Here is an 18,908-nt window from a genome sequence, read left to right as displayed (position 1 = left end):
GTATAGACTCTTGGCTCATTATAGAAAAAATAAAGTGTTAAAGAGTTGATGTTGGCTGTGTTTTTACATGTTTTACATTTTTCTTGCAGGGCTATTGTGGCGTTGGTGTACAATGTACTAAAAGCCTTCATGGAGATGAACAGTACCTTGTTTGATGAACTCACAGCTACTTACAAGTCAGACCGCCAGCGGTAAGATATGCAGCATCACTAAAGGATCGTATGTGGTGTGGTCAGAGCACTGTTGTAGTTTTTTAAACACCCACTCACTCGTTTAGGCAATGCTCCCTACACGGGTTCATACCAAACATTTAGTTTTTTATATACAGAATCTCACTTTCTCTCATATACTGTGTGTGTGTAATATTGTGATTCTTACTCTGGCAGCATAAGACATTTTGATTGGGTGGTACTTGGCCAAGAGTTGTTGTGGTGGTAAACCCAGTAGTAATCTCTCAGTAATCTGCAGCTAGTCCCTCCTCCCCCCTGTGTGATCTGTACTGTCTGCAGTGAGAAGAAGAAAGAGAAGGAGAGGGAGGAGCTTTGGAAGAAGCTGGGGGACCTGGAGCTGAAGAGGGGCCTTAGGAGCGACGGGATCATTCCCACTTAACGAAGCGCCACACTCCCCTCCCATCCATGTCCACCGGAGCGCGCCCTCTGGAACGACATGGAGCAACTGTTTTTTTTTTTTTTTTTTTTTTCTCCTTTTCTGTATTGTGCGACTTACTTTACGGCGGTAGATTCACACGTCTGTTTCATTATTTCAACATCACTGTAAATAACTTTTTCTTTTTCCCTTAAACTGATAATACTGCGAAAAAAAAATATAAAAAAAACGAGAAAAAGAACTTGTGTGGGGAAAAAGACATTGGACAGTAGGACTTGAAATGAACTCTTCTTGGAAAAAAATCTACAGCGAAAGAAAAGATTGTTTTAACCTTGCCCTTTGAGAACCCCACTTTCCCTGAATACAAACCCATTTTCCATCTCTATAAACCCATGCTCTTTCTCTCTTTCACTCTGTCTCCTGTGGTGCTTCTGTACCTCTCTCCCTGTGTGGGACGTCCTGACTGAGTGAGATACTTGGGAGGCTCCGCCCTGACCAAGAGGACACCCCTTCCCTCCGTAAGGACCAGCCTCTGACCCCTCCTGACCTGCCTCTCTCCATGCTCAAGCTAAGCTAGTATTATGGACCCATTAGCCATGAGGAAATGAATTGAACCCCTCGTCTTTCTCGACCCTTCCTCCAAGAGGCAAACATGTTAAGGGCCTGTATGTACAGGGAGTAAAAACACAACGGTAAAGGGAAGGTCTTCATACACACACTTACATCCACCCTCTCGCACCATTTTCTCCCCACTTCCACATTTTGTTTCTGTTCACTTATCTGTGTGCATCTGGCTCCCCAATGATTGATTGGTTTCTGTCAGTTCAGTTGTCTCTCTTTGGGTTTGTGGACTTTGACGCTGCAGTACCAGGCAGCCTGGTATCAGTCTGGCACTGGTACCCTCCAGCCACACAGCAAATACGAAAAATGTAAAACGATTGCGAGCTGTAGAGAAGCGCCAAACTCTCCTATTGTGAAAAGGAGCATCCGTCCCGGGTGTGATCTTCACAGTATTACAAAATTGTATATTGTTATTATATGCAGTACACTGATATCTTGTATCTTGTAGTAATTTAGCATATATTTTTGCTTAGGAACAGTCGGAGTATCCAGTATATAAGAGGTATTAAAAGAGGTAAGACTTACTGGTATTTATGATAGTGTATTCCCCTCTTTCTTTTTTCTCTTTTTGTTTCCTTCTTGGTTTTTAGCTCTCATTTTGGATTTTTTGATTAAGTTTCTTTGACCATCAGATCTTTTTTTAGTTGTGGAGTGAGTGAGGGCAGGGCAGAGAGAGGAAAGGCATGGAGCAGTTGATATCCTGTTCAAATTTACAGTAAGTTCAGCATTGTTGACAGAATTAATGTGTGCTTTAGGATGGCCAAGATATATGATTAAAATGAAGAAGAAAAAAAAGGGTTGGAGAAATACAAATGTTTAATTATTTTAAAAAATAAAGAGATATTAAATTAAACCTGTTTTGTGATAAAGCCCAGATGCTGGATTGCCTTATTTTCAGACCATAGACTGCTGTTTGTTTTGTGCCTGTGTTTGATGGAGAGGTGAAAGGATGAATGAAGGAGTCTTGTGTTTTTGATTGTTGCTAAGCTACTCTGAAATGGTGTTGTGCATTTCATGACTAATTGATTCTGCTTGTTATTGTCGCTTGGATAGTCAAGCTGTAAAGCGGCCTGCAGTCAACGACGAGCGTCTCAATATCCTTTGATATGACGAATGATCGATTAGAAGAGTTTACTTATTGTTTGTGTTTAATTGACTTGTTCAACAACAATTAGCAGAACATAATGAATTTTGGTTTTCCATTTTCAAGTAAAGATCATTTTACTTGACCACAAATGTACATCTATTTTGGAGTACCACAGGAGGGCAGCAAGACTTCACATCTGATGGACCCCATAGCAGCCATTGAGTCACTATGTAGTTGATTGTATCTGATATGTCATTTGTGAGCTTTTATTCAGCCCTGTTACAATATCAGTGAATAATGTAGATTTCTGCACCAAAGTTATCAAAACACTTAACTAGGTCTGTATTTAATTTGTCATTTAAAGTGTAATGTGATCTGACCTGTGTGAGACCCTTTCGAGTGTGGAAGGTGGGTGTAATGTTGACCTGGCACGCACACACCATCACACTCAGACTACTCACTAGTGTATTGTCCTTGGGTAACCACTGAATGTTTTGTTGTAGATAGCTGGTAGGCAAAGTTTTACGAGGACAATGGAGCTTTACTTTTTTAGATTTTCTGCCAAGATCATCCCCAAGGAAAATGCATGTGTGGTGTTTTCATCTACAGGTAAGAGATGATCTGTCCAGTGTTCTGTATGAAAATGAGAATAACAAATGATTTTTTACATAGGAGTAACCTTTATTGTCAATGGCAATTTTTCTGAGGAGTTTTTTTAGGCAGTCTGATTGGTTTAGCTTTATTTTGGTTAGATTCTACTTTTGGGGGGGGTATTTCTACTGTGTGTCTAGCAGTGTTTATCTTTTCCACCGCTATCGAGGCAGAGCTCAGAGTACACTTTTTTTTAAAGTCTTAGTTCCTAGTTCTGACTGTTTGAAAGGGCCAAGCGGCGCTGCTGACGCTGTGATTGTGATCTGCTCTAAGTGTGGCTCTTGTTTTTCTACTCCCTGTCATTTTGACTGTGTTCTTAACAATGTTCAACATGGGAACTGGATTCTCTTGGCTTAATCTGCCTGGAATTAGATGGATTCTAGTAGGATTTGGCAGCTGTAGACGGAGAGGACTGTTTTGTCTTAATAACCAGGGACAGTGCATTGTCAAAGCCCCGCTCCCATGTTTGGGCACAAGGTAATGCCCTGGGAAACAGTAGCAGGCCAATTAGGAAAGGAAGGGTGACAACGCTTTATCTCATTACCATCACCCAACGGGCACACATCCGGACATTGGGGGGGGGGGGGGGGTTCTTGACTGTCCAATGCAGCCATTCTTATTTCAATATCAAATCATTTCTGGGTGATAAGTCCCTTACTGTGATTGTTTTCAATTAAAATGGTCAAAAATGGATTCTTACAAAGACCAATTCCTCAAGCAAGAATTTAGCTTGGACTGTCTGGGAGTAGTCAGAGTGGGGAGGCTGTTATTGGCAGAGGTTTGGAACTCTCTTATTGGTCTATTAACTAATTTATTGCCTGGTGATGTCACCAGGCGGTCCAAAACTCCATCCCTCCAAAACAGGCTGAAATTTCAGGTGGTCTTTTCAAACAGCTCTTACACTAAAAGGGCATTATCATTTTCACAATTTCACAGAATTTTTCCAACCTCAGTGTGGATACATAAAACACTTTATTTATATATATATATATATATATATATATATATATATATATATAACACAGTAAAATCACGTTCTGACTGCACTGGGCCTTTAAAGACTGCCACCTTTTTCTTATTTTGTCAAAGCAATTACTGGAAGTCGTTTCCACTTCTCAACCCTTGAGTGCACCCTTGGCCTGAACTGGGGTGAGGCTGTGACACACTGAGGGCATTGTCATAATTAATTATAGTGCTGATAATTCAGATTACTGATTTGCCCCCTCTTTCTACACACCCAGCTCATTATTACTCTGTCTTGCTCATCAGATGCATGCATCAATGCCCTCTCCTGCAGGCTGTAGGGCAACACCCTCATAAATGAATAAAAACAGAGTAGACTAACAGCATTATATTGTTTACTTCAAACATCCCTTCTTGAGGTTTAACTGGTGATTGTATCTCATTGTTGACTTTTGGAACTCTGCCTTTGTTTCCTACAACTATCGATGAGTTGAAATCAGGCAACATCAGCACAGACCTGCGGTTGTGTGTCTTCACCAGGAGGGGGAGTCCCTACTTTACACAGACTCAGGTATGCCAGGTGTCACTCAGAGCCCGTTCAGCCCAAGTGGCAGAGAGAGCTACACGGAGCTCAGACACAGATAGATAGGTTGAGGGTTTTCCCTGAGAGTCATATTTCCATGGATTCACTCCCTTCCTAGACAAGGAGGAGGACATTTCTGCCTATAAACAACAAGGTATTCAGGTGTAAGTAAGATCTAACCTTTTTCTGATGTTCTGTTTGAGCTTTCTGTGTTTCTGTCAAGCCGTCACTCAGCCCTCCCTCTCTTTGCTTAAGCATTACTGGTCCAGTGTACCTATATCATACTATAGGATCTCCATGAGTAATGTATGTAGCCTATTAGAATCCCATTCATCCCTTATTGTTCTCACTTCTCAGCTAATCTCTGTCTTCTGCTGTAATGCATGTAGAAGGAACATAAGTCAGATTTAAATCCACATTAATATTCACTGTAGAGGTATTATGGGAATCTAATGCCATTGATTTCACACTGGGCAGTATATCAATCAAATGTATTTATAAAGCAATTTTAAAATCAGCAGATGCCACAAAGTGCTTATACAGAAACCCATCCTAAAACCCCAAACAGCAAGCAATGCAGATGTAGAAGCATGGATATCATGTCTGGGAAATAAAATCTGCTTTTGTAAAGGTTTGAAAGTAACAAACCTGTTGGTTTATTTGTGTTTCAAACCATTGTGTAGGTGCTCAGATAATGCAACATAGCAAACCCTTACCGTCTGTGTCCAGGCTTTGTTTCATAATATTTAGTGTTTTAAACTCATCTTCATACAGGAGATTCAGATTTTAGCTTTGCCTTTGTTTTCTCAATGATAAGAAAAACAATGCATGATGCGCAATCACCACCCACTTGGGTACCAGAAACAACACGGAGGACCTTCGCACGCCAACACCTTCCTACTGCTTATCTATGAGGTAAGAAGTGTAGGGAAACCCAACAAACTACTGCTTATCTATGAGGTAAGAAGTGTAGGGAAACCCAACAAACTACTGCTTATCTATGAGGTAAGAAGTGTAGGGAAACCCAACAAACTACTGCTTATCTATGAGGTAAGTAGTGTAGGGAAACCCAACAAACTACTGCTTATCTATGAGGTAAGTAGTGTAGGGAAACCCAACAAACTACTGCTTATCTATGAGGTAAGTAGTGTAGGGAAACCCAACAAACTACTGCTTATCTATGAGGTAAGTAGTGTAGGGAAACCCAACAAACTACTGCTTATCTATGAGGTAAGAAGTGTAGGGAAACCCAACAAACTACTGCTTATCTATGAGGTAAGAAGTGTAGGGAAACCCAACAAACTACTGCTTGTGCAGGAAGGGCCACGATGTGCTGTAAAACTACTCATCATAGTGTTTATAGAAGTCGCCCTGTTACCATGACAAAACCATGTTAAGAAAAACAAGAGGTGCTTTTGTCTACAGTCACTGTTGGGTTTGGCTGAGTCTAAAACCTAACTCAACTGCAATACCCCCCAGTAAAGAGACGTCTATCTGCACTATTTTCAAAGATACATATTTTATGTTCCTGGCAGATTTATACTGGAATCATAGCGTCTGGCTCCGAGGATCATCATCCCTTAGAGACAAGGTCCCTCCCCAAACTATTTTAATAAACGTTCATACTTTCATTTTGTCTTTGTTGTTCATTCAGTTAGCCTGTCATCGATTGAACTGGTGTTAAACATGTAGAGGTGGGTATTGGATACTGTCTGCTTAGTAGAGGCGAGGGGAATTATTTACTTGTGTTAAGTAGGTCATAATAAACATGTAGTAAATGTTATTCTAGTATTTGCAAGGTGGTAACTGTATAATTGATGCATGTACATAGCTCTGAAAGGAATGCTGTGAAGTTGTAGGACCTAACCAGGCCAGTGGAAGTCACAGTGCTACTGTGGCTTCTTTAAACATCTGCTTTTACATCTGATTGGTTCCTCAAAATAAATATTTCAAGACACTAAATGCACAGTGCGGAGGTACAGCCTGTCAGAATATGCTAAATGTCCCCCCCCCCCCCCCCCCAATTTACCTTACTAACAAAGGAGCCAGTTTTTCAACTGTTTTTCCTAGGGAAAAGGAAGGTCCCGGTAATTTCTCACTTAATCACTTAACTCACCACCAGTGGTTGAAGGAACACGCACCACAAAACACCTCCCACCCTGCCCCATAAAGCTCTGTTTTCATTTTGTGGTGATGAGATCTTTCCTTTGAAGACTGTAGGCTACACAGTATGTGACGAAAGGTGTGATTCGTATTGCATCTTCTAGATCAAACTTGTGCTCATCGTGACTACTGGCATATGCTTATGCTGCTGTTTCACTGACAGTCTTCAGAGTCTAGTTCCCTAGCAGCTGTAGACATGATCCCCAGAGAACGTCTCTATGTTGTGGGGTGGAGTTTGACTCAATTAAAGCTGCTACATCATGACTCCAATTAATCAATTATGTATTGTATTCTGGCTGGCACAGGGAAGCATGTAAGTCTTTAATACAGACCCACAGACTAGTAGCAGTGTAATTAGTACTAATGAGAAGACATGATATTTGGCAGGTTGCTCTCAAGTAGCACATCCAGTGACAGCTTGCGGCTCAATCTGAACATTCTCATTTGTAGTTCTATCAAAGTAGTGATGTTTGCAATTGCAGCTGAAGGAAACACGTTTGAAATGCCATGGACTATGATGTTATACAAGGAGCAACGAGCTGCGGTATCTGGCACACACACTTTACAGCGAGGAAGCAGAGACATGGGTCATCTGTACACATTGTGTTTGGAGCACATCTCTTACTGACTAATGCAGCAATTTAGTCCCATTCAGACTCCTCGGGGGCATAAATGGCAATACTACAGAAATAATAGCCAAGTTACAGTTTGTCTTTCTGATCAATTTACTACACCTACTTTTTGAAGTGTTCAGGGAAACCGTTGCATCTTGGGACGTGGGCATTGACTTCTCAATTGAATTGTTTTTCATGGTCTATTTTAGCTTTGATGGAGCTGCTGGCACTCCAGTAGAATGAAGCAGAAGGGGCCTGATATCCAATCCTCCTTTTAGCCCAGAAAGGACCAACGAGGGGACCATGGGACATCTTAATTCATTCTCAGATCAATGAGGAAGAATGGAGACAGATTTCACCAGATGTGCTGCATTGATTAGGGGAGAAGTTTGATATTTTTTCCCAGTCCCCAAACGAGGCATCAATGTCATCTGCTTTTTGTTTTAATTTGTTTGTGACATTTACAGCTTGTATAATACAATCGAGGGAATCTTGAATCTCTCACACCTGGAAGGGATTTCTAGAACAATGTTTCTCGCATAATTCATATCTTCCTGACTGTGGTCGGATAACTTTGCTTTGTGTGCAGCTTCCTCCTGGAGAGGACAATGATGTTAAGTCCAGAAATACATTTGTCAGGCACATACAGTACACTGATGTATGCCTTGTTGTTGTGTGAGTGGACTTTCAAAGATTTTTTGACTTCCCACTGAACAATGAGAGTCCTGTTGAATGCTGATTGGGTGTAATTGGTGGTTAGTGAGGCATGGTAATTAGTGTGATTACAGTAGTCAAGTCCCTGCAGAGATGTCCATGTGCCCGACACGTGCCTCTGCACTCTCCCCAGCTTTTTCAATTCAGTTCACCGTAAGAAACTTTTATTAATAAAGTGTTACATCTGAGTCAAGAGGTAGAGTTGAATAAATACTGCATATTCGGTAAGAAGTGGATTTTTATCTGGATTGTCCTTGTTTCTCCTGACAGGTTCTTACTGTCTTGCTTATATCCTACAGTGACATTTGGGCTCCTCTCCAGCTCAATCACATGTCAATGTCTCAGAGCCACTCAGAATTGACTGAGAGCTGTCTATGCAGCATGTTCAGCTGCATGGTGGTGGCACACATTTCATTTCTGAGTAATAGGGTTGAGGAGATGATCCATTCCTGTACGACTGCCTGCCTGTGAACAGGATCCTAGGTCTATTAGTATTACAACTCAGGAAGGCAGCTGTCCAACCTGCACTGTCACATATGTCTGATACTCTGTGATGCAAGTGGGCCAATTAGAGACGTCCTGTGGGAACACTTGGCGGTGCACACACCCCCACCTGCTTTCTCACACATTTATTTGGATATCTCTTCTGAAGTGCTTCTGCTTCTGACAGTCTGTTTGACAGATTGAAGATATTCAGGCGTCTGCTGTTGAACAGACAGGGAATTTCTATGAAGATGTATATAACCTTTATAGCCTATAATAGAATTAAAAAATTGGCATAAACCTTTGTTTAGTTTGCCCTGTATGTATTGTATATACAGCCTGAGCCATATTGAAAGACCAACCTGCGTCATGGCATGAAAAACAGAAACAAACACTGTCACACTGACAGTCACAAGTGACAGTCCATACAGTGCAAGTCCCTTATGCAACACCTGTTGCAGTTATGTGTTTCTTGGTGGGGGACTCAGTTCCCCTGGGTCCTATTACCAAGTACCAATTGGGGACTCAGTAGATAGAAGACTTCTAATGTGTTTTCTGCGTTAACTGGAGATGACTCACCGTTTAAAAGCAGTCTGCTCAGTCAACACAATCCAATGTCTCTTAGATCATCTTCATAAAATCTATTAAGTTGTTTACACTGTATTGTCTGGGCTCCCGAGTGGCGCAGCGGTCTAAGGCACTGCATCTCAGTGCTAGAGGCATCAACCGGCCGTGATTGGGAGCCCCATAGGGCTGCGCACAATTGACCCAGCGTTGTCCGGGTTTGGCCGGGGTAGGCTGTCATTGTAAATAATAATTTCTTCCTGACTTGCCTAGTTAAATAAATAAAATACATTTTTGTCTAGTTTGCCTATTTAACGTTCTCGTCGTGGAGGCACATTGTTTTGTGGATATGTTGCGGTAATTGTTTAAAAAAGTGTCAGTGCGTCAGTGAAAATAGTTCGCCAAAAAGCAAGTGTGTAAACCGTTTCCCCCTGCATACTGGGAAACCTAGATGTACACCGCAGAGATCCCCCGACGCCTGTATTAAGGAGCTTGTTGTGTGTGGTGATACGCATGCGTTATCACACCCCGGGAGCCTGCAGAATGCAGCGCTTCGGAGGCGCGCGTCTGTGCCACAGTGCGCTCTCAGCAGCTGAAGCGCAGTGTTACAATGAGCTTCTCCATCCCACCGGCTAATACCCACCCACACTGCCGTCCTCCGATAAGCAGCATCAAAACCGCCCACCACCCTCACAACCAGCGCCTGGCCCCAGGATGCCCGGGGGAAAGAGAGGGCTTGTGGCACCGCAGAATACTTTTTTGGAAAACATTGTCCGGCGCTCAAGTGGTAAGCAATGTACCTGTTCGTGGGTTTCCATAACAGACAGCTTTAAATAGTTTGGATGATTGTCTTCCTTTTTTTGTTCAAAATATAATTATAGTCTATTCATAGTCTAATCATAGTTTTTTATATGATTTGTCTTTATTGTTAAAATGATCTGGTAGTTTGTTTACAAAGTTTATTCGATGGCGTCATGCCAAGGCGATTTGGTGTTCATCATGGTAGTGCATAGGCTGCTGAATTGGATATACTGCCAGTCATGTTGCACGGAAATTATATTTCATTAAGGTCAATATAAAATATATTTAATTTCAGATATTATGTATATTCTTTTAGTGATTATTTGTAAGTTACTTTGTAGGCTATATCAAAAATAGATAACAATAGCTTAATTTGCAATCCATTTAGCAATCTTTAGACTACTCTCTTATATTTATTTGGCTGTTTGTAGTGTGTGTATATCACTTCTTGGCAAAGTGTTAGGCTATAGGCTTTATACATTTGCAGTAAAAAGAATCAGCATGCAGGATGCAGTAAAACATTTATGTCATTACTTAAAGGGGCAATCTGCAATTTCTACATACATTTTTGGATTTATAAATGAATGATATGTACCCATTGATTCTTGAAGAATATAACTTATAAATGCCGCATGAGCTTAGTTCAACTGTTGTACCCCATCAGAACCCAAAATATAAGCTTGTTTTACTTCAATGTTTCTAAACAAATTAAATGTAAACAAACATTTACAAAGTAAATATAGCCTCAACATGGTTAAAACTATAATTATGAAATCATGGATGATCAGTCCTTGCATGCGTAGTTCTGTCTATAAATTGTTATTTCTGCATACAGAAATCCATAGATTTCATAGAATCCCTAATGCAGAGGCTGGTGTGGACTTGGCAGCAGAGTTAAGGCATATGTGCTGTAAACTCTCCCTCTCTGATTAACTTATGGTTGTTGTTGTGGACATAGAACAAGCTATTGCGTGTAGTGTCATAATTATATGGACCACAAAAGAACGAGACATTTGATGGACACGTCATCACTGTGTTAGGCTTCATTGTGTGGGGTCACTCTCATCACGCATCGCCAATGGGTTGTGACAGACCATCTGAGTGTTTGCAGACTTTTTACACCAAAGCCCTCCCCCTCACCACACACCTGTTTACTTCGACCTTTCCTCACAGAGACCAGCTTCCTCCTGGGGAACGCCCAGATCGTGGAGTGGCCTGTAGTCTACAGTAATGACGGATTCTGCAAGCTCTCTGGGTTCCATAGGGCTGAGGTTATGCAAAAGAGCAGCACTTGCAGGTAAGCATGGTTGTTGTATTGTAATATAGTAATCATTTTATTATGCCCCTTTGTATGTGTACTGTATCTGCTGTTATAGATGATCACTAAACCACTGTAGAATGCTTTGAAAAGTGTCTTTATTAAAGTGAAGTAAGTCCGTTTATCGCCTGAGCTGTCTGAACATCACATTGCAAGAGACTCACTGAATCTGGTGTTCCACTAGTACTGAATGAGTCCATGTACTGCCTGCTGCTTATAGAAAGAGTTTCAAATGGAACAAATAACTGTTGCAAAGGGGAACCAGTCAGTCCGCCCAAGGTGAGGCTATCTTTAAAATACAACTCCAAAAGCTTCACTTGAGGTTTTCCTGGCCTTCGACCAGGGCTAAGGGGCTAAAGCCGTCCTTAACATGTGATTCTATGGGAGTGGAGGAGCATTGACCTTAAAGGGTAGGTAGCATAAATGTAACCACATGTAACATATGGATTTTCATTAGAATACGCATCAAAGGGCCTCCCGAGTGGCGCAGTGGTCTAAGGCACTGCTTCACAGTGCGCCAGACCGGTGTCATTCCCGGGCTGTGTCACAACTGGCCGTGATCGGGAGTCCCATAGGGCAGTGCACAATTGGCCCAGCATCATACGGGTTTGGTCATTTATTTGGCTCATCGCGCTCTAACAACTTCTTGTGGCGGGCCGGGCGCCTGCAGGCTGACTATGGTTGTCAGTTGAAAAGTGTTTCCTCCGACACATTGGTCCGGCTGGCTTCCGGGTTAAGCGGCAGGTGTTAAGAAGCGCGGTTTGGCGGGTCATGTTTCAGAGGACGCATGACTTGATCTTCACTCCGAGCCTGTTAGGGAGTTGTAGCAATAAGACAAGATTGAAAAAGGGGGTAAAAGTTTTTATAATAATAAAAAAAAGAATTTGCATCAATTGCTACTTTTTTTTCCCCTTCTAGTTTATTACATAAAACTGATCCCAATGATGAAGAATGACGAAATCAGGCTGGAAAAACATTTGTGGGGTGTGATGTAATATGGAGGTCCAGCCTATTCCCTATAATGTAAACTCCAACATAAATATCTTTGTTTGCACTCATGACTACTGACTACAGCCAACTTACAAGCATATACAAGTCAGCTTGTAAGATTGCTAGCCAACTAGCCTGCTAACGTTATCCCTACCAGCCTGCTAACATTAGCCCTACTAGCCTTCTAACGTTATCCCTACCGGCCTGCTAACATTAGCCCTACTAGCCTTCTAACGTTATCCCTACCAGCCTGCTAACATTAGCCCTACTAGCCTTCTAACGTTATCCCTACCAGCCTGCTAACATTAGCCCTACTAGCTTTCTAATCTTATCCCTACCAGCCTGCTAACATTACATTAGCACTTCATGAGTCAGCCAGTTGCTATCAACACCTAGCTCACAGCTACATTAAAGTAAAACCAATGTTTTTGAAATACATAACCACAGCTAACGTTATCAGAGAATTGTAAGGGAGTGTGTACGCTTATTACTATTAGATGATTAATGGGGCTATAAATCAGCATGAAACTATAGAATAGTTACAATTATAACTACGATAAACTTATAGGCAATTAAGTTCTCAAAATGACAGGCAATGCATTCTTGGAGACAGTAGATATCTTTACAAAACAAAGATATCTTTGTTTGCAAGTGCATCAGTAGTGATGTGACTATTAAAACCTTCCCCAACCAGAAACTGTGGATTGATGGCAGCCTTCGCGCAAAACTGAAAGCTCGAACCACTGCTTTTAAACATGGCAAGGCGACCGGAAACATGACCGAATACAAACAGTGTAGCTATTACCTCCGCAAGGCAATCAAACAAGCTAAGCGTCAGTGTAGAGTCACAATTCAACGGCTCAGACACGAGACATGTGACAGGGTCTACAGTCAATCACGGTTTACAAAAAGAAAACCAGTCCCATCGCGGACACCGACGTCTTGCTCCCAGACAAACTTAACAACTTCTTTGCTCGCTTTGAGGACAATACAGTGCCACTGACATGGCCCGTTACCAAAACCTGCGGGCTCTCCTTCACCGCAGCCAATGTGAGTAAAACATTTAAACATGTTAACCCTCGCAAGGCTGCCAGCCCAGACGGCATCCCTAGCCGCGTCCTCAAAGCATGTGCAAATCCAGCTGGCTCGTGTGTTTACGGACATATTCAATCAATCCCTATCCCAGTCTGCGGTTCCCACATGCTTCAAGAGGGCCGTCATTGTTCCTGTTCCCAAGAAAGATAAGGTAACTGAGCTAAACGACTATCGCCGTCATCATGAAGTGCTTTGAGAGACTAGTCAAGGATCATATCACCTCCACCCTACCTGACATCCTAGACCCACTCCAATTTGCTTACCGCCCCAATAGGTCCACAGACGACGCAATCACACTGCCCTAACCCATCTGGACAAGAGGAATACCCATGTAAGAATGCTGTTCATTGATTACAGCTCAGCATTTAACACCATAGTACCCTCCAAACTCGTCATTAAGCTCGAGACCCTGGGTCTCGACCCCGCCCTGTGCAACTGGGTCCTGGACTTTCTGACGGGCTGCCCCCAGGTGGTGAGGGTAGGAAACAACATCTCTACCCCGCTGATCCTCAACATTGGGGCTCCACAAGGATGCGTTCTCAGCCCTCTCCTGTACTCCCTGTTCACCCATGACTGTGTGGCCATGCACGCCTCCAACTCAATCATCAAGTTTGCAGATGACACTACAGTGGTAGGCTTGATTACCATCAACAACAAGACGGCCTACAGGGAGGAGGTGAGGGCCCTCGGCGTGTGGTGTCAGGTTAATAATCTCACAGTCAACGTCAACAAAACAAAGAAAATGATCGTGGACTTCAGGAAACAGCAGAGGGCACCCCCCTCCTATCCACATCGACGGGACAGTAGTGGAAAAGGTGGAAAGTTTTATGTTCCTCGGCGTACACATCACGAACAAACTGAAATGGTCCACCCACACAGACAGCGTGGTGAAGAAGCCTCAGGAGGCTGAAGAAATTCAGCTTGTCACCAAAAACTCGAACATACTTTTACAAATGCACAATCGAGAGAATCCTGTCGGGCTGTATCACCGCCTGGGACGGCAACTGCTCCGTCCACAACCGCAAGGCTCTCCATAGGGTAGTGAGGTCTGCACAACGCATCACCGGGGGAAAACTGCCTGCCCTCCAGGACACCTACACCACCCGATGTCACAGGAAGGCCAAATAGATCATCAAGGACAACAACCACCCGAGCCACAACCTGTTCACCCCACTGTCATCCAGAAGGCGAGGTCAGTACAGGTGCATCAATGCTGGGACCGAGAGACTAAAAAACAGCTTCTATCTCAAGGCCATCAGACTGTTAAACAGCCATCACTAACATTGAGTGGCTACTGCCAACACACTGACTCAAATCTAGACACTTTAATAACTAAAAGGTGGATGTAATAAATGTATCACTACTCACTTTAAACAATGCCACATTATATTTGGCTCATCGCGCTCCTGCGACTCCTTGTGGCAGCCCGGGAGCCCGCAGGCTGACTTCGGTCCTCAGTGGAATGGTGTTTCCTCCGACACATTGGTGCAGCTGGCTTCCCGGTTAAGGCAGCGGGTGTTAAGAAGTGCGGCTTGGCGGGTCATGTTTTGGAGGACACATGACTTGACCTTCACCTCTCCCGAGCCAGTTGAGGAGTTGCAGCAATGAGACAAGATCATAATCACAAAATTAATTATGTTGGATTATGTTGGAGAGGCTTCCATTGTGGGGTATGCATGGATGTCCGAGCTATTTGCTAGAAGTTTAAACAGACAGCTCGGTGCATTCGGCATGTCAGTACTTCTTACAAAAACAAGTAGTGATGTTCTGTTAGACAGGTAACTCTTTATCCACAATATAGCAAGGGGATGTAAAGCCATAACACATACGTTTTTCCAGCAGCAGACTATGATTGATCATATCAAAAGCCGCACTGAAGTCTAACGAAACAGCTCCCACAATCTTTTTATCATCAATTTCTCTCAGCCAATCAGTCATTTGTGTTAGTGCCGTGCATATTGAATGTCCTTCCCTATAAGCATGCTGAAATTATGTTTTCAATTTGTTTACTGTAAAATAGCTGGTCAAACACAATTTAAAAAAAAGTTTACTAAGGTTTGGGAACAGGCTGATTGGTCGGCTATTTGATAAACTTAGGCCAGGGCAATTGTTCACATACAGTGCATCCCGAAAGTATTCAGACTTCTAAAAACCTGGTTTTGCTTTGCCATTATTGGGTATTGTGTGTAGATATATGAGGGGGAAAAAAACAATTGAATCGATTTTAGAATTAGGCTGTAACATAACAAAATGTGGAACATTTCAAGGGGTCTGAATACTTTCCAAATGCACTGTATTGTTCACATAAATGGAGGGTACTTTGTACACTCTCATAACATCTTCCACTGCCTGTGTGAAGATTGTGATCGCACAGATATCAAACAGTATCCTTTTTGTGTATACATTTTTGGTAATAATAACTGTACCCACAGATCTCAACACATTTAACCATGTCATTTTCAGTCCGTTTACGCTGTTTGCTTGAGGAAATAAGAGAGGTTGAGGCAATTTTGTCACAGTGTATTGTCCTTTAATGGAGAAGTCCCTTGGCTGAGTCATCATCATTGTAGCTCTTCATCAGAATCCTGCTCTGTCCATGTCTCCAGCAAAAGTTGGAGTGCCCTTTGGTTCAAACCTGCCACCTTTGTTGCTGATAGTAGAAGCTTTGATGAAGACTAGAGGCACAGATAGAACAATGAAACAGATATTTCACCAGATGTATAAATGTGAAGCATCCGCTTGGCATTTCCACTCACTACTAAATATGGTAGAGAAGAAGCCTAGTGGTCGGCAGTGGGAGAAGATGGAACGATATGGATTTCGGCTGACATTCTGCAAATGTTCTCATCGATGAAACATTTGATCTCAATACAGTTTTCTGTTCCCAAAAGTATAATCTGTTGTGAACAGCGTGGACTACGTTTTGTAGAATTTTTACTCTTTGCCAAAGTTTCCAAAAATTGCTTGTCTAGAAGGAGTACAAGGGCGAATTTAGTTATTGCACACGCGCACTTCAGAGTAGGTGTTCCCTACGGAAATATGCAAATACATGCTAGAACGTGCCAATAGGATCTCGCTAGCTCGTGCTTGGCTCTGCCCCCCTCCTTGCTTGTTTTGCCCACTATGACCAATTTCTTCCTAATGGACACGACAGGCTGTGGTCTTTCTTGGGTTAGTTATAAACATCTTTGCTAGAGGTGTGAGATGAGCAAAAGAGGAGAAGGCCAACTTCTGCTGTGAGCTTGCTGTGAGTGGCCCTCCATCTTCCTTTGTTCTCTGGACAGTGAAGAGAGGGAATCCTTGTGTATTGTTATTGTGGTTGACATCTGGCCTGGATGTGTTAATTTGACGCTCCTCTATAGAACTGTATATGCAGTTAACGTTATCTTAGCCAGCAAACTAGCCAGCCAGTTAACATTATAAAAATGAAGACCAGCGAGCACAGGCAGTAACCCACAGAACATAACTAAAACAAAACCCGCCAACAGATTAAAAAAAATTAAAAAAGGGAAGACAGAGTGGAGACTTACATATTGACGGCTGTGGCCCATCATGGCAAGGACTGTAGGCTAAGTTGGCTACAAAACAAAGAGAGAGCCAGTGAGAGGGAGGCACTTCTGGTGTGATAAGTCTAGCTAGCTATTTTAGCCAGCTAACTAGTCTTGCCAGCTAGCATATCCCTGCAGAGGAAACTTCCATCAGATATGAAATGTCAAGATGTCCGACAAAAGCAGGGACTCTGAGCATAGCAGGAACTCTGTTTCCCCTGGGCCTGACCATTTTGGAGAATCTGATGACGATGAGGTGGTGGCAGAGCAGGCAGCTGAGCCAGGGATCACTTTCCCATTTCGATTTGACCCTGAAGCATGGAAGCTTGCTGGTGCTGAACTTGTAGTGCGCGATGCGACGCCACGTGTAGGGAATGTTGATTGGTAATATGGCTTGCTAGTTTGCTACTGAGAATACATCCTATAATATCACTTATTTCCTAACTAAGTACTAGTGGGTGGTATAATGCAACATTCTGGCTTCCCCACAATCTACTTGGATGTCAATGTGCTGCGCACGGCCTATAATACCTACCGGCAGGACCACACCCAGGATGCTGACACCGAGTCCATACTCAAGTTAGCTAATCTATAAATAAAATCCTCAATCGAATGCAATCAAATAATGTTACACCACTCCCCCTACCAATAGTAATAAACTTTTTCCCTTAATTTTTAGAAAGTTCAGACACAGGCAGTTGATCAGCTGGAATTGGAGCCATCTGGGGCGGTACAACCGTGTGCCACTTCCAGCATGTGCAGTCAATGGGATAAGTAATAGGTTCACGAAATGAGGAGAACATGCCCTACACAGGCTTCAAGTGCCCCCCACTTGGGGCTCCCGAGTGGCGCAGCAGAAATCAGATTAGGGCTAGATGCAGGTGTGTTGATGTCAGTGTGACATTAGAAGGCTGCTGTTGGACTGAGGTGGTAATCAGGTTCCTAGAGAAAGAGACAGGGAGAAAGACAGAAAAAATAATTCCGAAGTTACTCAAACATTTAGACTTTGAATCAACTCCACATCAAGTAACTGATGCAAGCAGTACAATTAGATTTTAAAAAACACCTTATGCAACAGAGGGGACTTTGAAGCAACACAAACATAGGCACAGACACATGCATACACACGATAGCATATGTACTATACACATGGATTTAGTACTGTAGATATGTGGTAGTGGTGGAGTATGGGCCTGAGGGCACATAGTGTGTTGTGAAATCTGTGAATGTATTGTAATGTTTTTAAAATTGTATAAACGGCCTTAATTTTGCTGGACCCCAGGAAGATGGGGATCCATAATATATACAAATATTACGACATCGTATTTTACCAATGAGATAACAACAATACTTGCTGCATGTGTACTGTCTCAAGTCATTCCAGAGCAGACTGGAGAAGCTGAGGCACGAGGAGAGCCACCCGAAAGTAAAAAAAAGCCCTACACTATACATGATGTAATCCCTCATTGCCTGGTCCTTCATGGGATGCTGAAACTGGCTACAGAGTGGTGGAGGTGATTCCAGGATCCTGGTGTCTGACTCGTCCTCCGGGAGTAGGGGGGGACAAACCACAGCTTTCACTATTTTGGCAGCGTAGTCTGTAAAGACACAAATAATAAACAGGCATTTCAACATTTAGATAATTTGACTTAGGTGGTTTTGGTCTTCATTGGCCTAATTGTGTATCCAAAATTCTTGGCCTTTGGGAAGGAGAGGGAATACCTCAGCAGGTTGTGTTTTCTTACTGCCTGCATCCGTCCAGTGTTCTCATTGTAATGCAAGGCTGGGGCGGCAGGTAGACTAGTGGTTAGAGCATTGGACTAGTAACCGAAAAGTTGCAAGATCGAATCCCCGAGCTGTCAAGGTAAAATCTGTCGTTCTGCCCCTGAACAAGGTACTGTTCCCAAGCTGTCATTGTAAATAGGAATTTGTTCTTAACTGACTTGCCTAGTTAAATAAAGGTAAACATTTTTTTAAAAGGCTGCAAGATCTAAAACCAAAAAGGATAAAAAAAGAAGCACAGGAAGCATTTGATGAGTTGGCTTCCAACTGAGAGACACAAACAATGGAAAGGGTTTTGATACACTTGACTGTAATAATGACAGAT

The 18,908-nt window shown here is 42.6% G+C and overlaps 2 protein-coding genes across 3 annotated transcripts in view; both read left to right on the top strand.

Moving 5' to 3' along the window:
• The window catches only part of ppp2r5eb (protein phosphatase 2, regulatory subunit B', epsilon isoform b), a 37,742-nt gene extending 35,650 nt beyond the window's left edge, over positions 1 to 2,092 (top strand). For both annotated transcript variants that reach the window (XM_029730050.1, XM_029730051.1), the window contains 2 exons: positions 90 to 191; positions 510 to 2,092. In XM_029730050.1, the coding sequence (XP_029585910.1) occupies positions 90 to 191; positions 510 to 609 (202 nt within the window). In that variant the 3' untranslated portion in view covers positions 610 to 2,092. The remainder of the gene's footprint in view (positions 1 to 89; positions 192 to 509) is intronic.
• Positions 2,093 to 9,668: 7,576 nt separating this feature from the next.
• The window catches only part of kcnh5b (potassium voltage-gated channel, subfamily H (eag-related), member 5b), a 72,676-nt gene continuing 63,436 nt past the window's right edge, over positions 9,669 to 18,908 (top strand). Inside the window, exons 1-2 of the mRNA XM_029730049.1 lie at positions 9,669 to 9,836; positions 11,024 to 11,147. Coding sequence (XP_029585909.1) covers positions 9,764 to 9,836; positions 11,024 to 11,147 — 197 coding nt within the window. The 5' untranslated portion in view covers positions 9,669 to 9,763. The remainder of the gene's footprint in view (positions 9,837 to 11,023; positions 11,148 to 18,908) is intronic.

The sequence above is a fragment of the Salmo trutta genome, chromosome 33 (assembly GCF_901001165.1).
Source record: "Salmo trutta chromosome 33, fSalTru1.1, whole genome shotgun sequence".
Lineage (NCBI taxonomy): Eukaryota > Metazoa > Chordata > Actinopteri > Salmoniformes > Salmonidae > Salmo > Salmo trutta.
This window is presented reverse-complemented; position numbering and strand designations above follow the sequence as displayed.